General features: G+C 37.2%; 2 protein-coding genes across 6 annotated transcripts in view; both read left to right on the forward strand.

Annotated features, from left to right (window-relative positions):
- The first annotated feature begins 182 nt into the window (after positions 1–182).
- Positions 183–12,595, forward strand: fd3F (forkhead domain 3F). 5 transcript variants are annotated; one of them, XM_070287882.1, is made up of 7 exons: positions 184–703; positions 770–794; positions 867–2,540; positions 3,457–3,552; positions 10,971–11,142; positions 11,216–11,720; positions 11,781–12,595. In XM_070287882.1, the coding sequence occupies exons 3-7, from the start codon at positions 1,225–1,227 to the stop codon at positions 12,032–12,034; spliced, it is 2,343 nt and encodes a 780-aa protein (XP_070143983.1). In that variant the 5' UTR covers positions 184–703; positions 770–794; positions 867–1,224; the 3' UTR covers positions 12,035–12,595. The 5 variants fall into 5 exon arrangements, with proteins under 5 accessions (XP_017022633.1, XP_070143983.1, XP_070143985.1 ...); XM_070287884.1 differs by lacking the exon at positions 770–794 and having other exon boundaries at positions 184–648; positions 867–1,156; positions 1,209–2,540; XM_017167144.3 differs by lacking the exon at positions 770–794 and having other exon boundaries at positions 183–648; positions 11,784–12,595.
- Positions 12,596–14,628: 2,033 nt separating this feature from the next.
- Positions 14,629–26,545, forward strand: part of LOC108074952 (uncharacterized) — a 46,831-nt gene continuing 34,914 nt past the window's right edge. The window contains exon 1 of the mRNA XM_017167184.3: positions 14,629–15,162. Within this exon, the coding sequence (XP_017022673.1) occupies positions 15,057–15,162 (106 nt within the window). The 5' untranslated portion in view covers positions 14,629–15,056. The remainder of the gene's footprint in view (positions 15,163–26,545) is intronic.

Raw genomic sequence — 26,545 nt, forward strand, 5'->3', positions numbered from 1 at the left:
ACCCATGACAGGGGATTAACTTTATTATCGTTTATGAGCCGAAATCTGACGTTTTGTCCGCTTAAAACCCGCAAAACTATCGTTTTCAACGAACGTTTTTGACTGCTGGGTTAGGGTTTTTTTTGTTTATTCTTATTTCAACGAGGCTTCAGCATTTTTTAAGATTTTATGATGAAATCTTTGTACTAATCTCTGATAAGCAGGACGTTATCCTGACTATACACACGGCTATCGTTTTCCTGTAAATTTCACCTGTGAAAACTGATCCTATTTTGTCTTATTGTTAAGATTACTTTTGGCCTAACATTCGCTTTTTTTTTTGGAAGCCACGACTCTTGCAGAGAGAAGATGAGGATGTAGTTGCACACCTGTGCGGGCGGAGGTGGAGCGCCCAGCTGGGTGCGTGTGTGTAGGGAGGGTGTCCCCGAAAGCGTTTGTCGATTAGACGCTTGAATGGCTGCCCTGCGCCCTGCCAGGTCTCCCTGGTCTCGCTGTCAGCGCAAAATTGGCTAACGGACAGCTCGGTGGCTCGGCGGAATGCACATGTGTTCGATTATGGCCGGAATCGAGAGAAGCGACCGAGCAGAACCGGCGGCACATGACCTGGACACACACTGACGGTGGTGGCAGCAGCACCAGCAGCAGCAGGTATCTCTCTGTGTGTACCTGAACCTGAAAAGGAGTACTCCTATACGTAATTTGGGTACACAGTTTAAGAGTTGTTTTGTAAACTTTGTAATTATTATTTTAAATTTTTTTACAATTTCAGTGACTTTTTCAAGAAGAATCCTTAGGTTTTTATATATTATAAGGAACCTTAACCACATTCCAAGTAATATTTGTACATTTTCCTCATGTTTTTACAGGTAAAAGTGGTACCTAAGCCACATCCCTTCCCCCTTCTAGATGGAGGGAGGAGGGGGTGCCGCCTCTGTGCTTCACTGACTTCGCACTGCGCAGGGACGATGAGCGGACAGCGGGCGCAGGCGCAGCACAGCCCAGCTGGGAGTTGTGCTCAGCTCAGCTCCTGGCGGACCCTCGCATTCCGTGGCCAGTCGCAGCGCGAGACGGTAGCCAGGTCGGACTAGCTGCTCTCCTTTTTCCAGAAACTCCGAGCTCCTCATATTTGATTATATTATTGTTGTTTTTTTTTGCCGTGTGTGTCCCGTGTCTGTGTTTGTTTCCATTGTAATTTGCCTCGTGACCAGGTCAGTCATCATCACCATGATTGTCAACATGCCTGTCAATGGCGCGGCAGGCAGTGCGACCAACAACAATAACAACAACAACAATAGCCAGGCCACAAATCAGAACAATGGAGGAGCACCTGGTGACTATGGCCACTTCCTCAAGCGAAAGTACGAGGAGGAGCAGGAACTGGCCTTGGGTCACGACTACGAGGCCATCGAGGCGAATCCTTGGAAGAAACGTCACCTGGACTATGATGCCGGCGATCTGCAATTCCATTTGCAGCTGGAACCGCCGCCCACGGCTCATAATACGCCCACATCTGGCGTTGCCGCTGCCGCTCCCTCCTCTTCCTCCTTCATCAACGATCTGTTTGCCTACGACAGCAGTCTTCTGGTGCCCGCCGCCACAGCCACCGTTGCCGCCGGCGGCGGAGCCTATTCCCATTGTCCGCCGGCAAATGTACCGCTGGAGGATAACGGCGGCTGGACGGGCGGTGAACTGCTGGAGCTGGATCATCGTTACAACTCGGGACTGCAGGCGGAGTTGGGTCACCTGAATGCCACCTTGCCGCCGCCGCCACCGCCGCAGCCACAACAGAATCAACAGAACAACCAGAATCCAAGCCAGAACCCAAGTCAAAATCCTAGCCACAATCCAAGTCACAATCCCAGCCAGAATTTAAGTCACAATCCTAGCCAGAATCTAAGTCAGAGTTCCAGCCAGAATCCCAGCCAGAATCCCCATCAAAACCAAAACTTTTTGGTGCCCCAAAAGCAGCGGATATTGACGGCAGGCAGGCGCACCTCCTCGGGCTCCAGCTCGGGCACTGGCTCGGTGGCGGGCCCAGGAACCGATGCCTCCGAGGCAGACTTTGAGGACAAGAATCTCTCCTGGTTGCTCAACTTCAAGTTCGATGAGTTTCCTCACCTGTCGCCGCACCAGGCATTGGGACTGCCGGCGGAGGGCAGTTCTACGCCGACGGCAACGACGGTCAGCACATCGCCCTGTAGTTCTGCATCGCCCACATCCTCAGCCTCAGCCTCAGCCACGGCAGCCGGCTCAAGCCATTCCCTGGGATCGACGGTGATAGATCAGCAGCAGCAGCAGCAGCGAGTTAGATCGCCCAAAAGCTGCGCCAACACGGGGATGGCTACGCTGGCGGGGGCAGGCGATGCAGGAGGAGGTGGTGTTGGTAATGGTGCTGGTGGAGCAGCTGCTGGAGGAAGTGTGGGATCCACAAAAACGGGACGCAAGTTCGAGGAGCTGGTCATGGAGGTCACCTCGGAGTTGGACGGTAACGATATGATTGTCGCCGAGCATGTGGTCGTCGAGGATACAACGTCCAAGGCGTGAGTACAGATGAAAATTACTAGAAGGAGCTACTGAGGTGGCATCTCTTAATGTTTATTTATTTTATTTTAATTTGCTGGTTTTTTAAACCATTAATTACTTAACAAGAAAAAAATTATTTAAATTTAATTTGGATAATTTCCTGTATTAATTTGGGTTTGGTTTAAATTTCCCTTTATTTCTTTCATTAGTTTATTTTCAAATGAACTTCGGCATTTTTTTAAAGTGAAGTGCTTGTTTTTTTTAAGCACAAATTAACAAAAAAAAAAATTATATAAATTTAATTTGTACAATTTTGATATCAGTATTCTTAAATTTCCCTAAATTCCGTTCATTGGTTCATCCCCCAATGAATTTGGGAATTTTTCAAAAGTGAATAGTTTGAAAAAGGTCTTTTAAAATTTAATTTCGTGGCCACTTAGTCTATCCAAACCCTATATTAATACTTCTTGAGTAATTTTCACCCAATTCTTGACTAAAATACAAACATTTAATTAAAGAATGTTGTTTAGATATTAAACAAATTTTTAAAATAAATCCCTAACCTCTTTCCATGAATTTGGGGAAATTATTAATTTTTTAAAACCTTTTAATATTGATTTTCCTTATTACTATATTTTTTATAACATTTGTAAAGCCTCAAGTATATAGGGATATATATTTTTATTTTATTTAAATAATTCCCTCTTATTAAAATATTATTTTCTAATATTTTTCGTGCGTTCTCCATTTGCTTTGTGCCTCCGTCCACCAATCGATGCCGAAACACCAACTTTCCCCCTCCCACCTGATGTCGACGAATGAATGAACGAATGAACCACCCGACCACCACCACCAACCGTCCACTGATTCAACCCAAACCACCGAATCCACCTGGGTGAAACCCGAAACCAACCACCACCGCAAAACAAGCAGGCCAAAGAAACCACCGTTCACCTACACGGAGCTCATCGAATACGCCCTCGAGGACAAGGGTGAGCTGACTGTGTCGGGCATATACCAATGGATATCGTAAGTACCCCAATCCCAGTTATACCCACCCACCCAGCCTATCCCCCCCCCGCCCCCTGAAACCACCCCCGTTGATGGACGCCATTTTGGCAGAGCTTTATGTGTGTACCTTGGCGAGAGTGGCAAGCGCCAGCACCAGCACCGGATGCAATTAAACAAATCTCAAGCATTTCTCTTGGGCATTCCCGTTGGCCATTTGGTTATGGGTGCCTGCTCCCTGCTTCTGGCGAGGTGTTGCTCCTCCTGGTTGTTAACCAAACAACAAGGCAACAACCAACAGTGGCAAAAGAGTGCCAAAAGTTTGCAGCTCGAACGATTTATGGGCTTGGAAAATTCGCAAACGGCAGAAAAAATGTTGTTCAACAAGTTGTTTAGCATTTCTTGAGCTTATTTATCAGATTATGGGGAAAAGGGATATATGTAGGTAAAAATACTAATTGCTTGTAAGCTTTAACAGGAAACTATTTCTGGGGTTTTAGAAGTTTAGATTTCACAATGGTTTTGTATGGGTTTTTGGGGTTAAAGTCTTTCTAATGACTTTCTTTTTAACTTGGTCTTAAGGGAGATTTTATTTATTTTTTATTTATTAAAATTTTTATATATTTATGATTTTTTATAAACCCTAAACAGGTCACAATAGGTCTCGGTATTGCATTCCTCTGAGGCATACGTTCTGATCTGTTGTTTATCTGTCTTTCTTAGAGGCTTTTTGGAGCTAGTCTGCAGCCTGTTATCTTTCTTATAAAAACCAGCTTCCTTAATCTTCCTTAATCTTTATAAACAAGAAAGAAATCTAACTTTGGGAAGCAGAAAGTTGTATACCCTTGCAGTTTACTTCAGAATCCTGATATCGAGTTAAAAATTTATCATATTTAAGCCAAAATAAGTATTAAATTCCATTCGGACATATTTTATATGCTACTTATCTCTAGGTTAACAAATCTGCATACAAAATTTTCAATTTTAAAAAATCCTACTTTTTTTTTTTTTAATTCTTTATTAATTAAAAACATTTTTTTTAAAGGTTGCAATTATTTTTAGGGAAAATCCAAATTTAAAAAATCTGTAACTTAGCCAAAAATACATTAAATTCAAATCGGAAAGCGGGTTTGTCTTAGTTTTTATTATGTTAATAAATCTGCATACTATTTATTTGTTTTTTTTTTTTAATTTAATTTTTTTTTTTTTTTTTTTAATTTTAACGATATAACCCCTTATAAAATATTGAAAAAAATTTTAAAAAAATGTATTTCTTTCTGGCATGGCTAGAAAGATTCGCCTGTTGATGCTGATCAGGAATATATATGATTTATAGGGTCGGAAATGGCTCCTTTGCTGATTTGCAAGCTTCTGAACAAAATTATAATTCCCTACGAGGGTAGAAAAATGAACTTTCTTTAAAAATATTACTCAAAGAAAATAACAAATTTAAGAAGTATAGAGAAGCTATTCAGCTATTTAATATTTATTAATTTTTTATATTTATATTTATCTTTAGCTCTCTGGCTTCATAGAAGTATGTATATTTTTGGTCTAGTTTAGGCTTATATTTCTCATTTTCCTGTATTCTCGCTTATCAAGGACCTTAAACAAGTCATGAAAGATCCTTGAGTGCTGTATTCCGTGTAGCTTAGATGGAATAACTTTTAAAGCTGCTTTTTACACTAAAGTTGCAGTCAGAACTTATCTTTTTTATAAAAATAAGAGTTTTCTTTTATTTTTTAAATTTTTAGGATTTTTTTTTTAATTTTATTTATCATATCATTTGTCTTTAGAATTTTTATTAATTTTTCAAATTAATATTGAAAATCAAAACGACTTTTTTAACTAAGATCTTATTTTCCTTATATAAAAACTAGAGTTTTCTTTTATTTTTAACATTTTTTACCATTACCATTAGCTTCTTTCATCTTTAGAATTTTATTAATACATAAATTTATCATTAAAAATAAAAAAAACCTTTAAGCTACCACCCTTTTCTCCTCTCTCTCCCTCTTTTTTCTTGCCATTACCTAGTTTCAAGCCCCCTTTTGGGTTTCCCCCACCCCAAAAAAAAGTTGGAAAATATCAATTCGACAAGACGAAGACTCATAAACGAAGAAAACTTTTAACACATTTTTCAAGGTTCATTAATTTGGCATTTCCCCTGTCCCCCTGCACCTGCACGCCTTTTGGAGAGAGGGGAATCAGTGTAAATATTTGAAGCCGCAACCAAAAAAATAAAAAAACTACAATGTTGCGTGTAAATATCCTATATAAATTTACATACAAAACCACCCCACAAATAATTTATGACATTTGCCCATCACCTGCCGCCCCCTGCATTTAGTGTAATGAGTCGACGTAGTCCGAAGGAAGTCAGTATAGTTCTCCTGGCTTTTTGCCATAACTTTTTTTTGGAGGAACTTTTCATTAACCATTCACAAATTTACTTTGTGGGAGCTGCCTTGGGTGTTTTGGGTGGGTGGTGGGCTGTGGGTGATGTTTGCCTGCCAGGGACTTGTCCTCGTGCAGTCAAGGCAAAACTGGCGCCTGCGCCTCACGGCAACCAATTTACTATGTAGTCTCTTTCCCCCTTCCAATGGCAATTTAGGGACTTGCAACTAGGAACTTGCCCACGCGACCCGTTGAACCCCCGCCTCTCCTCAGCTCACCTCAGCTCACCTCAGCTCACCCTGTGCCAGCTTAATCGTTTCGAAGTCCTGGCAATTGCCCATGAAATTTCCACGACTCTCGCCGCTCAGCAATAATTATTAATTGCGGGGGTTGGAGGCGTCCCTTCCGGCTTTTCTACACCTTTTACATGCATCATTGCATCCACGGGATCAGGTGTTTGACATGCCCAAAATGCAAATGCTCAGGTCCTGTCCCTTTTCCATGAGGAAAGGCAGTGGAGACTGGTGAGCAATTACCCACCCGACTAGGGGTTTTAAGGGGTTAAGTGGGTTAAGCGGGGGTTGGTTTTTTGCCTACGTCCCCACCTCCTCCTCCTCCTCCACCTCTTCCGGTCAATTTCGAAATGCATATTGAGTGTTTATGGTATGCGGATCACGCTTGATCGCCCAGGGAAGGACATGTGGCAAGATCATTGGCATATTGAATAGGAGACCGCAACTAGGATAGCTATATACTTCAGAGAGCAGGGAATACTTTGTTTTGGGTACCTTTTTTTTTAATGTAAATTTTTTATTTAAATTGAGCTGCAAAAAATCGTTACTTTTTATGGAATATAGTACAAAGTGCATTCAAGTTTGTTCTTGTTAGGTACTTTATGTTATATTGCTCGCTCTCTTGCTACTTGTCTTTTTTTCTTTGTATCTTTCTCTTTCTCATCTTTTCCCTTTTTCCTTTTTTCTCTTTCTATCTCTTCTTTTTCTATAATCCCTTCATACCTTCCTTTCTTCTACACTTTATCTGCAATGTACAAGCAAAATAACCAAAAAATGTTTGAAAATTCCACTGAGTAGCGAACGAGAGAGTTTCGTTTTAGCTGCATTCTGAGAGATCTTCGAATTTTTACTCTCAGATTTCTCTCTCTCTTTTACTCTCTCTGCAAGAGTAACCGATTCGACCGTTTTGGTGACTCCTAGAGAGACAATTTTGATAAGATTCTTTTCATTTAGTCTTGTGTGAGGAATCCCAAGAGTAAAATGAAGTCTCAAAGTTCTTGACTTGTCTTTCAACCAAGGTTAATATTGATTTGTCTTCAAATCAGACAATTTCTTATTAACTTCACCTAAAGTTCCCCTTCTTTCGCTTAACTGCAATGATCCAAGATCGAGTCCGATGGTCTTGGGATAATTTTTTTGACTCTGAAGAGGCGTGGCCGCTGAAAAGTTACGCCCCGTAAAAAAAAGTAAAGAAAAGAAAAGAATACAACGAAAAAATTGCCAATTGCCATTAAAAAGTTTTTCATTTTGGCCCCAACCGAAATGAGGGAACTTTCTACTTTCAACTCGGTGCTCCTCGCTGCTGGCCATAAATCCAAGCAATTTCTTTTATTGGCCGGGGACCAGGACGAAAGGAGGATGTGGACGAGCCACCAAACGAGCCGCAACAAAATTTATGAACTGACTATGGCGCAAAGCAATAACTAACTGTGTCCGTGTCCGCCCCCTTCAGATATATACTATATATACCATATATATATCTATATATATAATAAATGCAGGGCCAGAAGTAGTTGCCCAGTCTGGTGGCCCGGTCCTTGCTGCCATGTCAAAAAAAAAAAAAAAAAGAAAAAAATGAAGGCGAGGAGTGTGTGCGAGAAGAGTTCGCTTGCGTGCCAGGCACTTCCAGACACGGCCCGGGCCCGGCCCATTTGGGTCTGAAGCTCGGGCCAACCAACTAGTCCGAGCGACCATCGCAGCCTATCCAGAGGCCCCGGGCCCATCCTCAGCCTGGCCTGGCAGCCATGTCTGACGCGGAAGCCGGAGGCCGAAGTCAATTACATTTCATTTCCCATCAAGCTGGACAGCCCCAACTGGTAGATATAATGCTATAGCCTGGTCTGTTCTGCAGAAAATCTATATAGGTAGAAGTTCTTTAAAGATATATTTATTTAATTAAAAATGTATTACTTAAAATATAGATTTTAAATATATTTTCAGAGTTAAAATTACTTTCTTTTTAAATAGAAAATATCAGCAATCTTTTGACTTCTGGAAATATATTTTTTAAGATTTTATAAATTAGTACAACTGGTTTTGAGCCCTAAAAATCAGATTTTTAAAGAACTAAAAACCATCAAAAACTCAGCTACTAATGTAGGGAAATCCCCTTAAATTTCAGCTACTAATGGAGTGATGTTTTGACCGAATATATATATTTATATATATTTATGCAAATGTTAACTGTAAAAGAGTGGGCTTTAGCAGCGACGAGGACATGCCGTGTATTTCGACAATTTCGTAGGAAAAGCCCACCTTCATTGCTTTCACCTCCCCTTTTTCCAAAGCAAAGTCAGTCAGTCAAATTCATTGACAACGATGACGACGCTGATAGCGGGTATTTGATTTTTACCTTTAACTTAACAAAGCCACTCAGGCAAACACCACCTCCCCACCTAGATATACCAGCCATCCCCATTCGAGTGGAGAGCTATGTACGTGCTTGAAGCCACGTTGACAATTCGACAAGTGCGGCAGACAAAATGTGATATATACATAAAAAAAAATTGTATATATAGTGGCAAGTATCTGAAGAGTTAGATATGTATATAAACACGAGTATCGATTGGCCGGCGTGGGTTGCATGATAATGATTAAGACCAGACAGTCATGCAGATCCCATAAACTATCCATTCGGTGTTCTCCTTGTGCTGGCTTGAGATTTTTAAAATAACAAACTAATCTGAACTTAAAGTTCTTCGAGCTGAACTAGAGGGGTCTCTTAAGGGGAACATTTGTAAAAAGTATAGGATAGAATGTAAAGATTCAAAGAGGAAATACCCATTTTATTTAGCTTTTTGCTCTCTCACTTTAAGCGCAAGATCGATTTTATGCTCTCTTGAAACTATTTGTTCGCTGAAAGGATCTCCTTCTCACCATTTCTCTCTCTCGTTCGCTCTTCCACTCTATACCTTCAATGTACAAGCAAAGCAGGAACAACTTGGTAGCGAACGAGAGAGTAAGTTTTCATTTTAAATGCTCTCTGAGAGAGCGATGTTGTCTTTTTCTCTCTCATTCTCTCTTTAGTTAAGAGGAATTAATAGGGAAACGCTCTTGTAATTTCCTTTATGTTTAGTCTTGCGTGAGAAACTGAAAGAATACAAGGGTTAAGTCTTTTTCTACTTGAAATTTAAAGGAAAAATATTAAATCTGTATCCCCAGGAAGGTTTCAATAGACTAGAGGTAGACTATAGTATATATTTCTTTTGTCTGACATACTTTCAAGCTTTAACTTACAAGCTAAATCTTCGAGGCAGGCCGAAAGGGGTTCGTTCTTCACCAACCAACATCTTTTCCCAAACTCGTTAGACCCCAAGCGAACTTAGCCAGAAACAGGGAACAGACAACCACCCAGGTGGCTAATGGAGTTGATTCCATTTATCTGTGCCTTCCTCCATGTCTCTGGCTCCCTCGATTTCTAATTCTCGCTGCGGAGGCAATTTCAAGTGCCACATCATTCGACGACTCCACCGGTTGATGCGTCATGACGGGCTGCGTGCCAAATCCTCACGAGTCCCTGCTCCTGTTCACACACACACATGTGTGTGTGTGTAGGGGGGGGGGGGTCATAAAGGACTCTAGCCCGCTCCTAGAATTTCCATATTTCACTCCATTTATGAGTCGTCATTGCTCCCAAATAAAAAATATAAAAAGGAAGGAGAGAAAATTCGAAAAGGAAAATCGGGTAAAAACGATTTTGCAAAAGAAACGTCGGAGGAAGCCTTAGGTCGCGTGCTGAAATTTGTTTTTGGATTGCTTTCGGAGTCCGGAACGTGGGCGTAGTCCCAGGGGGGGGGGGGGGGGGGGGGGGGGGGGGGGGGGGGGAGAGGGGCGGCAGTGGCAGTTAACCAATGACATAGGTCTAACCCCCTCCCTAGATTTTCCGCTTTTCATGGGGGTAGTTTTCCGCCTCCAAGCGGCGCGTGTCTCTCTCGCTCTGGCTCTACCTCTCTCTCTCTCTTTCTCTTTCACTATATTTCTTTCCCTCTCTTTCTCTTTGTGTGTGTCGTAATTTGAAATACTTTCCATTTTGTTGCCCGTCCACCACCGAACGAAGGAACTATCCATAGTGCCGACCACCCTTGCCTGGAATCCTGGCACGCGATGTCCTTTCCGGTCGTCGTTGTTTCCTCTTTACATCAACGGTGGGGAGTGGGAGCCAGACATGGGGCATACTCCATTTTTTTCCTAAGGAGAAAGACCACCTCCGAAATAGCCTGTTCGTGACTGACTACCCAAAAAAAATATATATAAAAAATAAACGGAGTAACGTTAAATCAAAACGAGCCAAAGCCGGAGAGAAACGACGCATAATTTGTGCCACTGCCGCTGTCCGTGTCCGTGTCCATATCCATGTCCCTGTCCATGTCCCTGTCCGTATTCCCCCTCCTTTCAGTATTTCCCAGCCAGTATATGTGTGAGAGACTGCCGCAGTGCTGTGATGATGACGTGTTTTCAGGGAAATTGCCACATTTCCGCTGTCCATCTGTCCGTCTCAGTTGTTCCTGTCCAGGATTGGTGGGTCTACTAAAAAAGGGGTTTTAATATTTGAAATGCAATTGGTCAGCCAGAAAAGGGAGTGGTCAGTGGACAGACATCAAAGAGGGAGAGCTTTGCTATGAATTCTAGAAAGCAAAAATAAGAATTTTACTTTGTAACCCTCAAATATTTTTATAAAATTAATTCAACTTACTTCAAGTCAAAGTTCAGCTAGTAAATTATTTATTTTCTATTTTATTTTAATTTCAGCGATCGCTTTCCCTATTACAAATCAAACGATGACCGCTGGAAAAACTCGGTGCGACACAATCTCTCCATAAATCCGCATTTTCGCAAGGGCGTTAAGGCGCCCCAAGGTGCTGGCCACCTGTGGGCCATTTCCAGTGGGGATTCCGCTGAAAATGTCCTGGCCTGGGAGCATGTAAGTTTTAATTTTTAAATAAATCGTAAAAAAACTAAAATTAACTTTAAATAAAACTTATAAATCTTGGCAGAAGAAGCAGCGTTTGGATTTGTTCTTTAAAATGGAGTCCATCAATCGGGAGCGCATTCAACAGCATCAGCAGCAGATGCAGCAGCAGCAGCAACAACAACAGCAGCAGCAGCAACACCATCAACATCAGCAGCAGCAGCAGCAACACAATTGCCACTCTCCACAGCAGCAGCATGCAACGCAGCAACATGCAACTTCCGGCAACAATTGCCTGTATGATGAGGCGGCCGTGGCTGCTGCCACGCTTACCCAGGAGATGCTGCAGCAGCAGGGGCCAGGAGGCAATGGAAGCGATAGCTCCCAGCATCACAGCAACCATCATCATCATCAGCAGCAGCAGCAGCATCAACAACAGCAGCAGCGGTTGCTGCCCTTCAATGATCTCCTGAGCGACGATGAGCTGCGAAAGACTGCAGGTCAGATCCTTAATGGAATACATCGCGAGGTGGAGGTTCAGTCGGTGAACTCCATCATCAGTACCTATCACGATGTCTTGCTGGATAATGGTAATAGATAAAGGCAAACCTTGCTAAAAATCCTATTAATTAATTGATTTTTTCCCCCAGAAGACTATCTCAATCCCATACACAAGGACGTGGTGGTCACGGAAAGTGGTCTAAGACAACAACATGGCCATCTGGGCCATAGTCTGGGCCAAAGCAGCAGCAGCTCGCAATACTACATCACCGAGATTGATCCCATGGAGCTGGGCATACAGATGTCCCATCAGGTGGAGCCCTCCGAGGAGGAGGTGCTCTTCAGTGATGAATTTAATTTGAATTACTTTGGCTATAATCCTGGCAGTGATATTGTCGCCTGACCGTTGCGCCACAATAACAACAACAACCGACAACATCAACAGCAGCAGCAACAACAACAGACGCCTGCTCCAGCTCCTGCTATTGTTCCCGCTCAGCCAAGCCATTGATCCCTGCAACAATCGTACTTGTAGCCGATATAACTCATAAGCCAACTCTAAACGAATACTAGTCACACTTTAGCCACACTAACCAGTAACCACCTAAAGACTTTAGGAAGTCCTAGTTCCAGTACCACTCCCAGAACCCCCTCTCCCCCTATGTATAGTGTATTTTTTTTGTGTCAGTACTTTAGTTGAATATAACGTAGATCCTTAGGTTAAGTAGCTTGCTAGCCCTAAGTACCATATCCCTATATATATATATATACATCTATATACGTATGTCTCTTAGCCCTTGCTCAAGTCCGAGCCTAGTTAAGTGTTTTTACATCTAGCCGAATATCCATCCAAGCGTAAATGATACCAGAATCTCCTCGAGCAATACTAATCCTAGTGCCTGGGAGAAACTGTTTACCCTTACGCATGTCCGTAGAACTAATGGCACCCTTAACTGGTTTTATTCATTATGGCAAAAATAAATCTTTTTTTTTTATTAAAAAGAATGATAATGGTTGTGTTTTTTATCAAATTTAAAATATGGGAATTTTCATAAAGAATTTAAACAAAGAACAAGAAAGGAAGCTAACTTCGGCACGCCGAAGTTTGTATACCCTTGCAGATATTATTTCATTGCATTTTATCTATACTTATTATGTTGAGAGTTTGACAGTTACAGTTTTACATTCCCAGTTTTACATTTTCCCTACACCTACCGATCGGTTTATATGGCAGCTATATGATATAGTTGTCCGATTTTCATAAAATTTATACCAAAATTCTGAATTAATAAAATAAGCTTATATCTCAGAGTAGATAAAAATAGTTTGAAAAACAACGAAGTTATAATTTTTTTTCTATTAATTTCCTGATCGTTCCTATGGCAGCTATATGATATAGTCGTCCGATTTTCATAAAATTTCTACGAAAATTCAGAAATAATATAAAATGGTCATATGTAAAAAATAGTGCACATATGTTGAAAAACAGCTAAGTTTTAATTTTTTTTCTAAAAATTTATCGAACATTTGTATGGGAGCTATATGATATAGTCGTCCGATCCGGCCCGTTCCGACATATATAGCAGTGAGAGCATATAGAAGACTATATGCAAAGTTTCATTCAGATAGCTTTAAAACTGAGGGACTAGTTTGCGTAGAAACAGACAGACAGACAGACGGACAGACGGACAGACGGACAGACGGACAGACGGACAGACGGACAGACGGACATGGCTAGATCGACTCGGCTGTTGATGCTGATCAAGAATATATATACTTTATAGGGTCGGAAACGTCTCCTTCACAGCGTTGCAAACTTCTGACTGAAATTATAATACCCTGCAAGGGTATAAAAAGCAAAAGACCAATGCCACTTGTTGGTGCAAGCGTCACTGATCCCGTCTTTGTGTACGGTTTGCTAGATCTTTGCGGTATTTATTGCACTCTCTACAGAATCTACACTTGAGAATTATAAATATTTAATGTAAGAAAAAGCAAAAGACCAATGCCACTTGTTGGTGCAAGCGTCACTGATCCCGTCAATGTGTAAAGAATGCAGAAACTTTGCGGTATTTATTGCACTCTCTACAGAATCTACACTTGAGAATTATAATTATCTAAAAATAACTGCTTTCAGTGACATAAACCATTTGGAAAGTGGTTGTAAAACAAGCTGTCAGGTTATTGCACAGTAAAAGACATTTTGTCAGCTGTTAATTAGAATTATTTATTTAAATTCATAAAATTTAATATTGCTTCATCATTAGTTTTTATTATGATTAATTTTTATTTTGTAATTATTATAACATTTTTTTATTTTTGTAGTTTTTATCACAATTTTGTTTCTTAAACTACCGCTAGAGGTGCTTTTTCAAAAGGTTTAAGAATTCGCTGAATTGGTTTTGAATTTCTGTTTGGTTTATTATATTTTTTTTTAACTTATTTTAATCTTTTATCGTTTATGACGTTTAAAAGTTTTTAAAAATTAAAAAAAATTTGTTGTATAGAATTTTTAAGACTAAAAATTTTCTTATCCCCTTTTTTTACATTTCTTTGCGTTTTAAGAGAGTCCGCCACCTAGCGGAAGACTTTAGCCTCCGCAGTAAATCTGTTAATTTTACTATTTTATGTTGAATCGCTGTAAAATCCTGCAGTTAACAGTTCTGTTAAATTAGCGCTGTAAATAACCTTGAAAGTTAAAAAAATAAATGCAAAGCGTTGCCAGTTAGTCTTGAAATGACTCTGTTAATTAACATTTCTGCAAAGCAATTATTATTTTATATTTATTTTTGTATATTTTATTTTATTTTAATTTCTTTATTATTTCTATTTAAATTAACATTTTAAAAGTATTAAAAATTACACTGAATATATTAACACCATATAAATATTCTAGCTAAAAGCTTTTCCAATTTGAAATAAGCTAGATCTAGCTTGAAATAAGCTAAACTCTCACACTGATAACAATAACAATCCAGTTGGTTTCTGGCACTCGACATAAGCGCACGTGGGCTTCTGATAAGAACAGCGCCCTGCCTCTGATTGGCATTAACCGAACGAAGTTTTTGGCGCGCATTTTGCTCGACGTTCATTTGTGGCTACTATTTATATTTCTTCAATTTTTTTGCAAGTGTTTTGCATAGAACTCTTTGTTTTTTTTTCTCTCTCTTTTGTGATTAGAGGGGAGCAAAGGTGTGCGTGTAGTGTAAGTGTGTGCGTGTGTGGATAATTGCAGAGCGCACTTGAAATATTCATGGAACAAGTGCAGCGACAACGGCCTGAATAATTCAAAGAACTACCAAGGAGGAGCAGGAGCAGAAGCAGGAGCACAAGGAGCAGGAACAGGAGCAGGAGGAGGTGCCAGGCAGGTGGGCGGTCGAAGCGGTACAAATGAACATGTAAAGGGAATCCAAGTAGAGAAACAAATGGCAGCGAACAGCAACAAGCCCCGGTACAGGTACCGTTACAAGTGCAACCACAGCGCCGCCGGCACGCTGGAATGCCTCCTGCACCTGGTCCTATTTGCCACAGGTGAGTGGTTAGTCCCTAAGAGCCTTGGAAATGTTTATTAAAATTATTTCATTAACTAAATATATTTTTTTTAAACGAGGAAGATATTTTTGGAAAGATTTTAAATTAATCATAAATAATTATTAAAAAAAAAATTAGTAAATAAATTATTTAGGTGGAAAACTTGTTGTTTTTGAATAATAATAATAAGGATTTTATTGTCAAACATTTATTTTAATTTTTCTTGTATTATTTTATTAATTTTTTTATTTATTTATTATTAAATAGTTATTTTTTTCATTACCAGAAAAGTAATATTAATTATTTAACAAATAAATAATTATCTTAAAGTAAACTAATAAAAAATAATTAATTTAAATTAATTAAAATGGGTAAATTGAAAAAAAGCTATTTGTCTAAATATTTTGCCTTCAGAAAAGAGAATAAATATTGCTTAAAATTTACGCTACGCTTTTTAAAGTATTTTTTTATTTTAAAGTATATATAGAAAATTTATATCTATTATTATATATTTATAATTTTAGTTATATATATTTCCTGATTTTTTAATTTATTTTTATGTTTATTTTTCCTTTCCCACAAATACTATTCAAGATGTTCTACTTCTCGTACAGCTGTTTCTTGTTTACCAAAGGGTAAACTGTGCTACTCCTTCATCAGGTCTTTAAATGCACAGAGAGAAAATACAATATGATTTCCATGTGTAAAAAAAGAATTTAGCCCAATTCTTAAACTTTGGCATGTATTTTTTTATTGAAAATATATTAATAATAATTAGGAATTCATATAGAATTTATTGCTTATTAAAATATATTTAATTTATATTTAAACTGTTATATTGTTGCTCTCTCTTTAATTCCTTCAAGTTTCTAAAAAAAATTGTAAATGAATTAAATTTAGTTGTTAATTTTTTAATTACTACCCTAAAATTGCGTAAAGTCCTTATGGAATAGTATTATAATTTTCCCACCGTGCAGCACATGCAATTCCCGTGGGGGTGACCGACCGACCAAAAAGCAGTCCCCCGAAAAAAAATCCCCCATCTGACGCTGGCCAACGCGGCGTATGCGTAATTTATGGGCCTGCTCCCATTGCATTCCACTGCCAGTGCGGGCCATAACGGTACTTAACGAAATTAAAATGCGAGCCGCTCTCCATTTACTTCCCTTCCCTCTCCCCATATCCAGCGGTGGAAATGAACAGCAGCAGCCAAAGAAAAACTTTATTATTATCACAGAATTCTTGGAACTGTTGCCTCCGTTTTTTCCCACCTTCAGCAAAAGAAAACTGCAGCAGGAAAAAAGGTAAAAATCTGGCCAAACTAATCTTTACAAAGAAAGCTAAGAGAGAGAGATAACTTTTTGCCACCTTTGCAGCATTTTTAATTAGCTTAATTTTGAATTTATAAGCTGACTTGGATTTTAATCTTGAGGAGAAACTATATCTAAAGATGGGTTTTACTTACTAAATATCTGAAGTTTTGAGTTATAAATAAGTAGAATATATAAAATATAAATATATTTATTAATTTCTTTAATTAATTTTAAAGGAAAATAGTTTCTTCTTGAAAATGTTGTATTAAATATTTAGCTAAGAAGAAGTTCTTTTATTTAATTTAATTTACTATAATTATTTATTTTATAGAAAACTCTTCTGAAATCAAACAAAATCGAGTTCATAATTCCTTAAAAAAAACCTATTTAATAATTTTATTAAAAAACAACACCTTAATAGCTTCAGGGTTTTAAGTTTGGATTATCCACAAATCGAATTATTTAGGCAGTCACTTATTCCGGTTCTATCCTGGGGCTTTGAGTTCACTTTATCGCCAGCTCCCATCCATATTTCCATCCCCTTTGGTATCCCTCATCCCTTATCCCTTCTGGCATTCTGTTATTCCCAAAAAACATTCCAAAAATAGTCGCAAATCGCAGTTAAGAAATCTCATCACTCGGCCTAAGCGCGTGCCACAATGAAAATAAAAGCATCTAAAAACGAAACCTAAACCGAAACCGATACTAGACAACGTGGGGCAGGGACTTGCCTGGGGGGTTAGCACTGAAAGAAATTGAGGGTTAATAAATATTTAATTTAATTCATTAAAATTCATAATTAATAATTAAATTTTTTTATCCACCTCTCTATCTATCAACCTCTTTATAGTTCTATCTATCTATCTATCTATCCATCTCTCTGTCTTCCTACCTATCTATCTATCCATCTATCTAACTATCCATCTATCTATCTATCTATCTATCTATCTATCTATCTATCTATCTATCTATCTATCTATCTATCTATCTATCTATCTATCTATCTATCTATCTATCTATCTATCTATCTATCTATCTATCTATCTGTCTATCTATCTATCTATCTATCTATCTATCTATCTATCTATCTATCTATCTATCTATCTATCTATCTATCTATCTATCTATCTATCTATCTATCTATCTATCTATCTATCTATCTATCTATCTATCTATCTATCTATATATCTATCTATCTATCTATCTATCTATCTATCTATCTATCTATCTATCTATCTATCTATCTATCTATCTATATATCTATATATCTATCTATCTATCTATCTATCTATCTATACATCTATCTATCTATCTATCTATCTATCTATACATCTATCTATTTATCTATCTATCTATCTCTCTATCTCTCTATCTATCTATCTATCTATATATCTATCTATTTATCTATCTATATATCTATATATCTATCTATCTATCTATCTATCTATCTATATATCTATCTAACTATCTATCTATCTATCTATCTATCTATCTATCTATCTATCTATCTATCTATCTATCTATCTATCTATCTATCTATCTATCTATCTATCTATCTATCTATCTATCTATATATCTATCTATCTATCTATCTATCTATCTATCTATACATCTATCTATCTATCTATCTATCTATCTATACATCTATCTATTTATCTATCTATCTATCTCTCTATCTCTCTATCTATCTATCTATCTATCTATCTATCTATCTATTTATCTATCTATCTATCTATCTATCTATCTATCTATCTATCTATCTATCTATCTATCTATCTATCTATCTATCTATCTATCTATCTATCTATCTATCTATCTATCTATCTATCTATCTANCTATCTATCTATCTATCTATCTATCTATCTATCTATCTATCTATCTATCTATCTATCTATCTATCTATCTATCTATCTATCTATCTATCTATCTATATATCTATCTATCTATACATCTATCTATCTATCATCTCATATCTCATATGAATCCAGAGTAATCCCCACATCTTTTAGTTCCATTTACCCTCAAAATATTCTCCCCTTTCCCTCTTTCCACTTGTCTTTTCTCTGAGTGCACTGTTCACAACAATGATTGGATTGGTTACCAGTTCACCTGATGGTAACCTCGGCTCCCAGTTGGCCCCAGGGTCTTTGGTCTCCAGTCTCCGGTCTCCGGGACCTGTCTTAACTGGCTTACGTGGGGGGGACTCTCTACGGGCACCCTCTGGGCTGTCACAAAAAGGCCCGGGCCCGAGACATGGGATACAGACACAACAGATCCATCCAGTCCAACGCAATATGGCGACACTAATCTGAGATTGTCAACCCCCTTTTCGAGCCCTTGCCTCCCCCCAGTTCCAGTTCATGTTTGCGTTTGCAGCTGATTAGACGGCAGTGACACTCCATTTAACTGTCAAAAGCAGCTCCTGGAGCCAGTTACCTGCGAAAAGGGCAAGCCACAGTAACTGTGCAGGGCACTGAAAGAAAATCTAGAAATTAATAAAAAAGGAAAATAAGAGCTAAGAAAAGAAAAGGAAAGCTTTTCTGATTTAAAATGAAGTAATACTATAAGCATTTTATATTAAAATTATACATTATTTGTAATTAACAAACAAATATTTTAAAAAAGTTTCAAAACATTTTTTTTCAAGTGTAGTTGCATAGGGATTTTGCGTCACAGCCTGGCAACAATTACTCAACTCCTCCATTCATCCATTCAGCCATCCATCCATTCGTAATATTTCCAATTATATAAACTGTTGCGGGAAACATTGAAAAGATTTCCATGGAAAAGCCATAGGGGCGGGACAGGAAAACTTTTTCGACTAGGCGTGGCTCTTGGCTAATGAAAAGTGTCAACAGAATAGCTTATGATGTGAGTAATTCGAAAACATTCATAAACTTTCTTTGGCAAAAAGAAAAAAATATTATATATTGAATCAAAATCCCTGGGGAACTCCCCCAAGTGCTGTCTCCCTCTCTATATCTCTTTCTCTCTCAGCTGAGACAAAAAATGACATAAAAAAAGCACGTTTTAATGCAGGTGGAACGAAGATAACGGCTGTCAGAACTTAATGCCCCAAAAAGAGGCAACGAACTGAGCCATTAAAGTGCCTCAGGAAGCTTAAAAAGTACAAACTTTAGGGGAGATTTTCAAGCTATATATATACTTATAAGTATATATTTATATTCTTATAATTACAAGTTAAGAAATCGTAAACAAAATAAACGATTAAATCCATAAATTTAAGTACTCTTTTGGCATTAATTGGAGAAACCTAGGCCACAACTCAATAGAAACAAATTTCCCCAAAATGAAAAATTAAAAATGAAACAAGCTCAAGGGGATGGGGGTGGTAGAAGAGGCAGAAGTATGAATACGATTGATCAGGGCCGAAATAGAGGCGGTGGAAAATGAGGAGGAAAATGTTTACAAACATTGAATGCGGCGGCGGCAAAGAAAAACTTTTTTATCAAAATAAACTAGGAAAAAATGTACTTTATTCAGAGCAAATATGGAATACTCTTAAAAGCAGGAAGCAATAGTAAATGAGAGAAAATCAGCAATTATAAGGGTAAGAAAATATTCATAAATTTAAAGCATTAAGTTTAAAAACAACAATAATATTCAATTTAAATTAAAAAACAGCTTTCTTAAGAGGAATAAAATATTTATAAATTTAAATTTAAAACCAGATCTTTTAAGGAGAATAAAGTGTTAATAAAACTAAATTTATAAACACCACTTAATGTTTTAAAATAGCATTTTTAAGGAAAATATAATTATTCACTAAAAATAGCACATTTATTACATTAAAAATAATCTTAAATTTAAATTTAAAAATTTGAAAACTAAATTAAATATTTTGTCAAAAGAAAATAAGATAAATTTATATTATTTAGAATTTAATAAATTTTGTTATATTAAATTATAAAACATACAAGCCAAATTTAAATAGAAACAACAATCTTTCTATCCCTAAGTTTGATTTTCTATGCAAACTAGACATATACGCCGCCGCGCCACGCCGCCGCCGCCGCCGATTTTTGCCTTATTTGACGCGCCGCCGCCAAATTATGAAAATAACGGCGCGCCGCGGCGCGCCGCTGGTGCGGCATCGGCGCAGCTTCAGCGCGGCCTTCAGTGTCATTGTTCTTTATAAAACTTTAAAAAAAATAAATAACTCATTAAAATGGCCTTTTTGCCTTATTTGACGCGCCGCCGCCGCCGGTTCTTTCTGACTACTACGCCGCCGCCGCCGAGTCATTTTGACCTCTACGCCGCCGCCGATGCCTTTAACCATCGGCGTAAACCTCTAATGCAAACTACCTCCCCCTAAACCCCGTTTCGGGCAGTGTAAAACAATATAAATTAGCCTTGCTAACAAGCAAACTAAGTTGTTCATAGTTTGTGGCTTTATTCTCCATTTAATCTGATAATTTGAGACAATTTTTTCCCCTTGTTTAATGCACTTGCCTGGGCAAAAAGCTTAGAGTGTGTGGCGGCGACATCTTCATCAGCAACTCAGCAGCAGTCACAAACTCGTATATATATATATATATATATATTTTAGTACGTATTTACGCCCTATATATATATACATACGTTTATTCAATTGTGCCTGCGATGTGTTGTTATTTCTCGTATTATTTCTTCTCTTTTTTTTTTGATGTGGCCTCAAGGCAGCATCTGTGGCTGCTGTCGCTGTTGCAATTTTTCCAAATTTGTCAACTGCTGTGGTCGACACATACCCCCTCCAGCTCTAGCTCCTTCTCTGTGTCCTTTGTCCCTTTTTAAGTAACCAAGGACTCGCATATATATGAAATATGTCGTCTTTATTTTGTTTTTAACACAACAGATACGCATTTGAGGCTCAAAGATACTTTAAGCTTAAAGATACTTTTTAAGTTTGGAAATAATAAATAATATTTAGAGGTTTCTTGATCTTTAAATCTTTTTAAATAAATAAAATTGGTTAAAATTAGCTTAATATACATTAAAAAAATATATATTTCTTGAGATACATGTCAAACAAAACCTTAGCTAAATTATATAGAAATAAATCAAGTATATATGTATCTTCCAGGTAGGCTTAACTTTTCACAAAACAAGGTGTCTCCCTTGCTGTTTTGGCCATTTAGTGGGAATGTAATCTCGTTGGATTATCCCCTGAGTGACAGTTGGGTTGGGTTTGGGCAGAGACGCGCTGATACCCTGTAGATAAGGCTTTGGTCTGTTCTTTCGGTTTGGTTTGGTGTTTCTTGCCTCCTGTCAGCTTCCTGGGGGGGTTTTTTTTGTTGCCAACTGTTACAGCTTCATTTTGGGCCTACAATTGGGGGCTGCCTTACACAGGGAGAAAAGCCTAAGGTTTATTGTTTTAAAAACTATACAAAAGCTGGAAAATTTCTCTATATATAAAGTAAGACTATGTAATTATTTAGTATAATTTTTACATTTTATTTAATATTATTCATTTATTATTAATTAACTAATTAATATTATAATTTTAATATAGTTTTTATTTTTTTTTATTTATTATCAATTTATTAAAAATTTTATATAATTCTTAATATTATTTATTTATTATTAATTTATTAATATTATAATTTAAAATTTTCTTAGTATTATTTATTTATTATTAATTTATTAATATATAAAAAAAAATTAAAATTTTCTTAATATTATTTATTTATTATTAATTTATTAATATTAATATTTTTATGTATTTCTTTTAACATTTTCGCTGATATCTTGGCTTGTAAAAATTTTAATTTATTTACTTATTTATTTTTAAATTGTTTTATACGAATTTTTATGCTATAAAATAATAAAATATATTTTAAAAATTCAAAATAAACAAAGAAATTAACTAAATAAATTATAAGAATAATAAATTATAATAATAACTTGACATTAACACCTTTTTACAAGCACTTTACCTTGTATGTGCTTTGAATTTTATTCCATTTTTTCTTTATTTTCCTGTGTTTGTTATTTTTAAATACATTTTTTGTTATTTTCCGCTTTGCCGCAGGGGGGCAGCAATAACATTTTGCATGCTGCCACGCCCACAAGCACCAAGCAAAAGCACAAGCACAGCCCCAAAGGGGGCATGCCATATGTGACATGTTAACATACAAGCTGCAAATGAAATAAAGCGCATATTAAAAATAATTTCCAAAGCGATCCTCCTCCTCCTCCTCCTCCTCGGAAGGTAGCCACCCGCCCACCTTAACCCTTTGCAACCTTAACCCTCGCCAACAGTTAGTCAATCGGGGCAAAGGGCAGGCTACGTGCACAAAAGCGGAGGAGCGTCACGCAATCGAGCTGGGAATTGCTGGTGGGGGTTCCTCTGGGGGGGCCGGGATGTGTGTGCACGATGGCCTGGTTGGTGGTCACAATCATGATGATGATGATGCCCCAAAAGGTCCTGCCACTCAATTCCGCGTTAGCAACGTGCAACATGCAATTACAGGACAAATTGCTTAAGTGCAACCACTTTAGGGATCGATAATTTTGATATTTAAATGTTACATTTTATATTTTTTATATTTAAAAATTAAATAAATCATAAATAAATATATTTCGTAATTAAGAGCAATAGTTTTGTTAAAAATAAATACTTTTTTTCTGATTATTTACAGAATAAAGATATAATAAAAATTATATTCGATATTTAAAAAATCGATATATAAAAGAAAGCGATATTAAAACACTTTAAGGATTTTATATATAAAAGATAAATATGTTTATATACATATTTATTATTTGGTTATGTATATTCTATATTTTTCGTTATTTAAAATTGAAATTGATATCGATTTTTCTATAAAATGTAATCCGCTTTTGATACCGATTTTTTATCGATTTTATTAGTTCCCTTTAAGCGATTACCTACTGTGCGGTTTTGGATTTCGTGTTCTCTACTTAGGCAAACATTAACACCCTTTGATTAAATTGGAACATATATTATGCCATAATTCGCAGCACGTACATATAGTTTATATAGAAATATAGCTATTTATATATATATCTGCACGAAAAAGGGAATTTAATATTGTTTGAGGAATTTAATAAAATTGAGAGGAAAAATTCGAGAAAATAGCACTTGTATTTTGTACATTAATTCCACATATTTGGCTTAGTTTGTTAAATTATGATAAATCTGCGTTTTTTTTAAATTTAATTGAAAAACAGGATGTTGCCTAATTTCCCGTAGTAATAATTTGTAAAGCTTTTCCCAAATATTATCCCTTTATTTATCTTCAAATATAATTCTGCTGAATGTAATTTAGGGATTCCTATTTAATTTTCCTTGGAGATCCTTTCGATAATTTAACTCAACGCCAAGGAGTGCCTCCTCCTTTTCGAGTGTTTAATTATTTAAAGTGTTGTCTGAGCTTCCTCGGTCGGTTGTTGTGTCCTTTTGTAATTTCATTAGTGTTGACAACAATTTTGTTGCCAAGCTGCTTCTATTATTCTTTAGCCTGGCGAAAAAAATTGAAAGTCAACTGGAGCACTCTCCACCTTGATGGGGAATTGAATAGAATGCAAAATGACAGGCATGCCCCCTCGGGTTCCTGGCCCTGTTTTCCTCCGGTGAGGCATGTGTGATGAGCTGAAGACGTGCCCAAAATGAGGTACACTGAAAACAAAGCAAAAAAGCTAAGAATTCCCATTAAAAACTGTAAACTTTCAGAAGGAAAATAGCAGATAAAAATAGCAATGAATTCCCCTTAAATTAACATATTTTCTTGTGTTAATTTCTTAGCTCATTTGACTTATCCAAGTGTCTAGTTTTTCCCCTCAGTGTTGTTGAAGGAAAATCTAAAGGAAAAGTCAGGCCAGTAGAGGACGTAGTAGTGGCAGTTGAGTTATTGCTTTGAAAGTTAATTAAAAACTCATTGAGCCGAAAGAGAGATGCAAAGAGTGTGAACTGCGTCCTGGCACCTGCCACGCCCCCAGCCCAAACATATCACTCTTGTTTTTCCTTTACTTTCCCTGCTCTAATTTTTCCCTGCGAAAATATTGAAGAAAAGGCGAAGGGTTGTGTTTTGTGTTGTTGAAGGATTGCACTTTTCCTAATGACCAAAAAATGCGGTCAACGGTCAAGGGATTTTCGGTAGCCAGGTAGCAGGTAGCACTTACTTACTCCAGGTACTTTATAACTGGGCTAATCACCTGTGCTGCTGCTGCTGTTGGCCAGGTAAAAAGCGGCAGGCCATCTAATTGAAACTGTCCCCTCATCGGGGGAATTTCGGTTGTCGTCTTTGGGGATTCAAGTTGTAAGCGGCTCAATGGATAATTAGCCAAATGGCCAAACGTAGCAGCCACCCACCTGGTCCGCCCATCCACGACATCCTTAATGACAGCCAGCAAGTGGCCCCCAAGTCCTGGTCTTTATCCTGTCATTGTTCGCTTCGGGACACACGGAGTCATCTGTCAGCTAAGGGGGGGGGGGGGGGGGGGGGGGTGCTGTAATGGATGCAAATATGTGGGTGGAGAGAGAGAGAATCAAGGATGTCCAAGTCCCAGAACTACAAGATAATGCAGTTAAGGGAAGACAAAACAAATAGGTTTATTAAATATATTTGTATTTGAATAACTAGTCGATTTTTAAATGTTTATTTTCAATTTTTTATATATATGAGTTATTTAATAGTCGGTTTTTTAATTTAATCTATCGATAATATCGATATTTTTATGTGAAATAGACTTTTTTTCGATATTTAAAAATTTGATAACTAATAAAATTTGATAATGCCCGTATGATACTGTAATGCAGTTTTCATTAATTAGCTACTTCATTAGAACCTTGAAAGAGTCAACTATATTGTCATTTTGGTTGGATTTTGGTTGGATTTTGCTTGGATTATTTTGGTAATACGACTACGGTCACACCGACCGTAAAAGGTAAACAAAAAAAACGGCCGCCATTCGCGACGTATTACTATGAATTTCTGAATTCCTCGTCGAAGTATTCTTGCATAAATAAATGCAGAATCCTTTAAATTTGTGTTTTTAACCTATAATGCTTAAATTTTTTAAAATTATTACAAAAAAAATAATTTTAATTAATTTTACAGCGCAAGAACCTTGCTACCGCAAAACATATTATTTTTGCCAATTTTCTAATATATTTTCAGTTCAAAAAACAAGCGAAATGATATAAAAACAAGAAAGGAAGCTAACTTCGGCACGCCGAAGTTTGTATACCCTTGCAGATTGGTTTCGATGTTTATATTATAGATTTAAATGCTGAAAAGACTCACAAAACAGTGTTTCATTACATTTTACCTATACTTATTATGTTTACAGTTTGACAGTTATAGTTTTACATTCCCAGCTTTACATATTTTATACATTTACCGATCGCTTCTATGGCAGCTATAAGATATAGTTGTCCGATTTTTATAAAATTTATACCAAAATTCTAGAATAATAAAAAAAGCTTATATCTCAGAGTAGATAAACATACGTTGAAAAACAACGAAGCAATAATTTTTTCCCTATTAATTTCCCGATCGTTCCTATGGCAGCTATATCATATAGTCGTCCGATTTTCATAAAATTTTTACCAAAATTCAGAAATAATATATAATGGCCACATCTAAAAAATGGTGTAAAAATATTGAAAAACAGCAAAGTTATAATTTTTTTTCGAAAAATATATCGAACATTTGTATGGCAGCTATACGATATAGTCGTCCGATCCGGCCCGTTCCGACATATATAGCAGTGAGAGCATATAGAAGACTATATGCAAAGTTTCATTCAGATAGCTTTAAAACTGAGGGACTAGTTTGCGTAGAAACAGACAGACAGACAGACGGACAGACGGACAGACAGACAGACGGACAGACGGACAGACAGACAGACGGACAGACGGACATGGCTAGATCGACTCGGCTGTTGATGCTGATCAAGAATATATATACTTTATAGGGTCGGAAACGTCTCCTTCACTGCGTTGCAAACTTCTGACTGAAATTATAATACCCTGCAAGGGTATAATAAAATTCTCATTGTGAGACCATACTGTCAATGAACTGGCTAATACATTTTTCAATTA

Source organism: Drosophila kikkawai, chromosome X, assembly GCF_030179895.1.
Source record: "Drosophila kikkawai strain 14028-0561.14 chromosome X, DkikHiC1v2, whole genome shotgun sequence".
Classification (NCBI taxonomy): Eukaryota; Metazoa; Arthropoda; class Insecta; order Diptera; family Drosophilidae; genus Drosophila; species Drosophila kikkawai.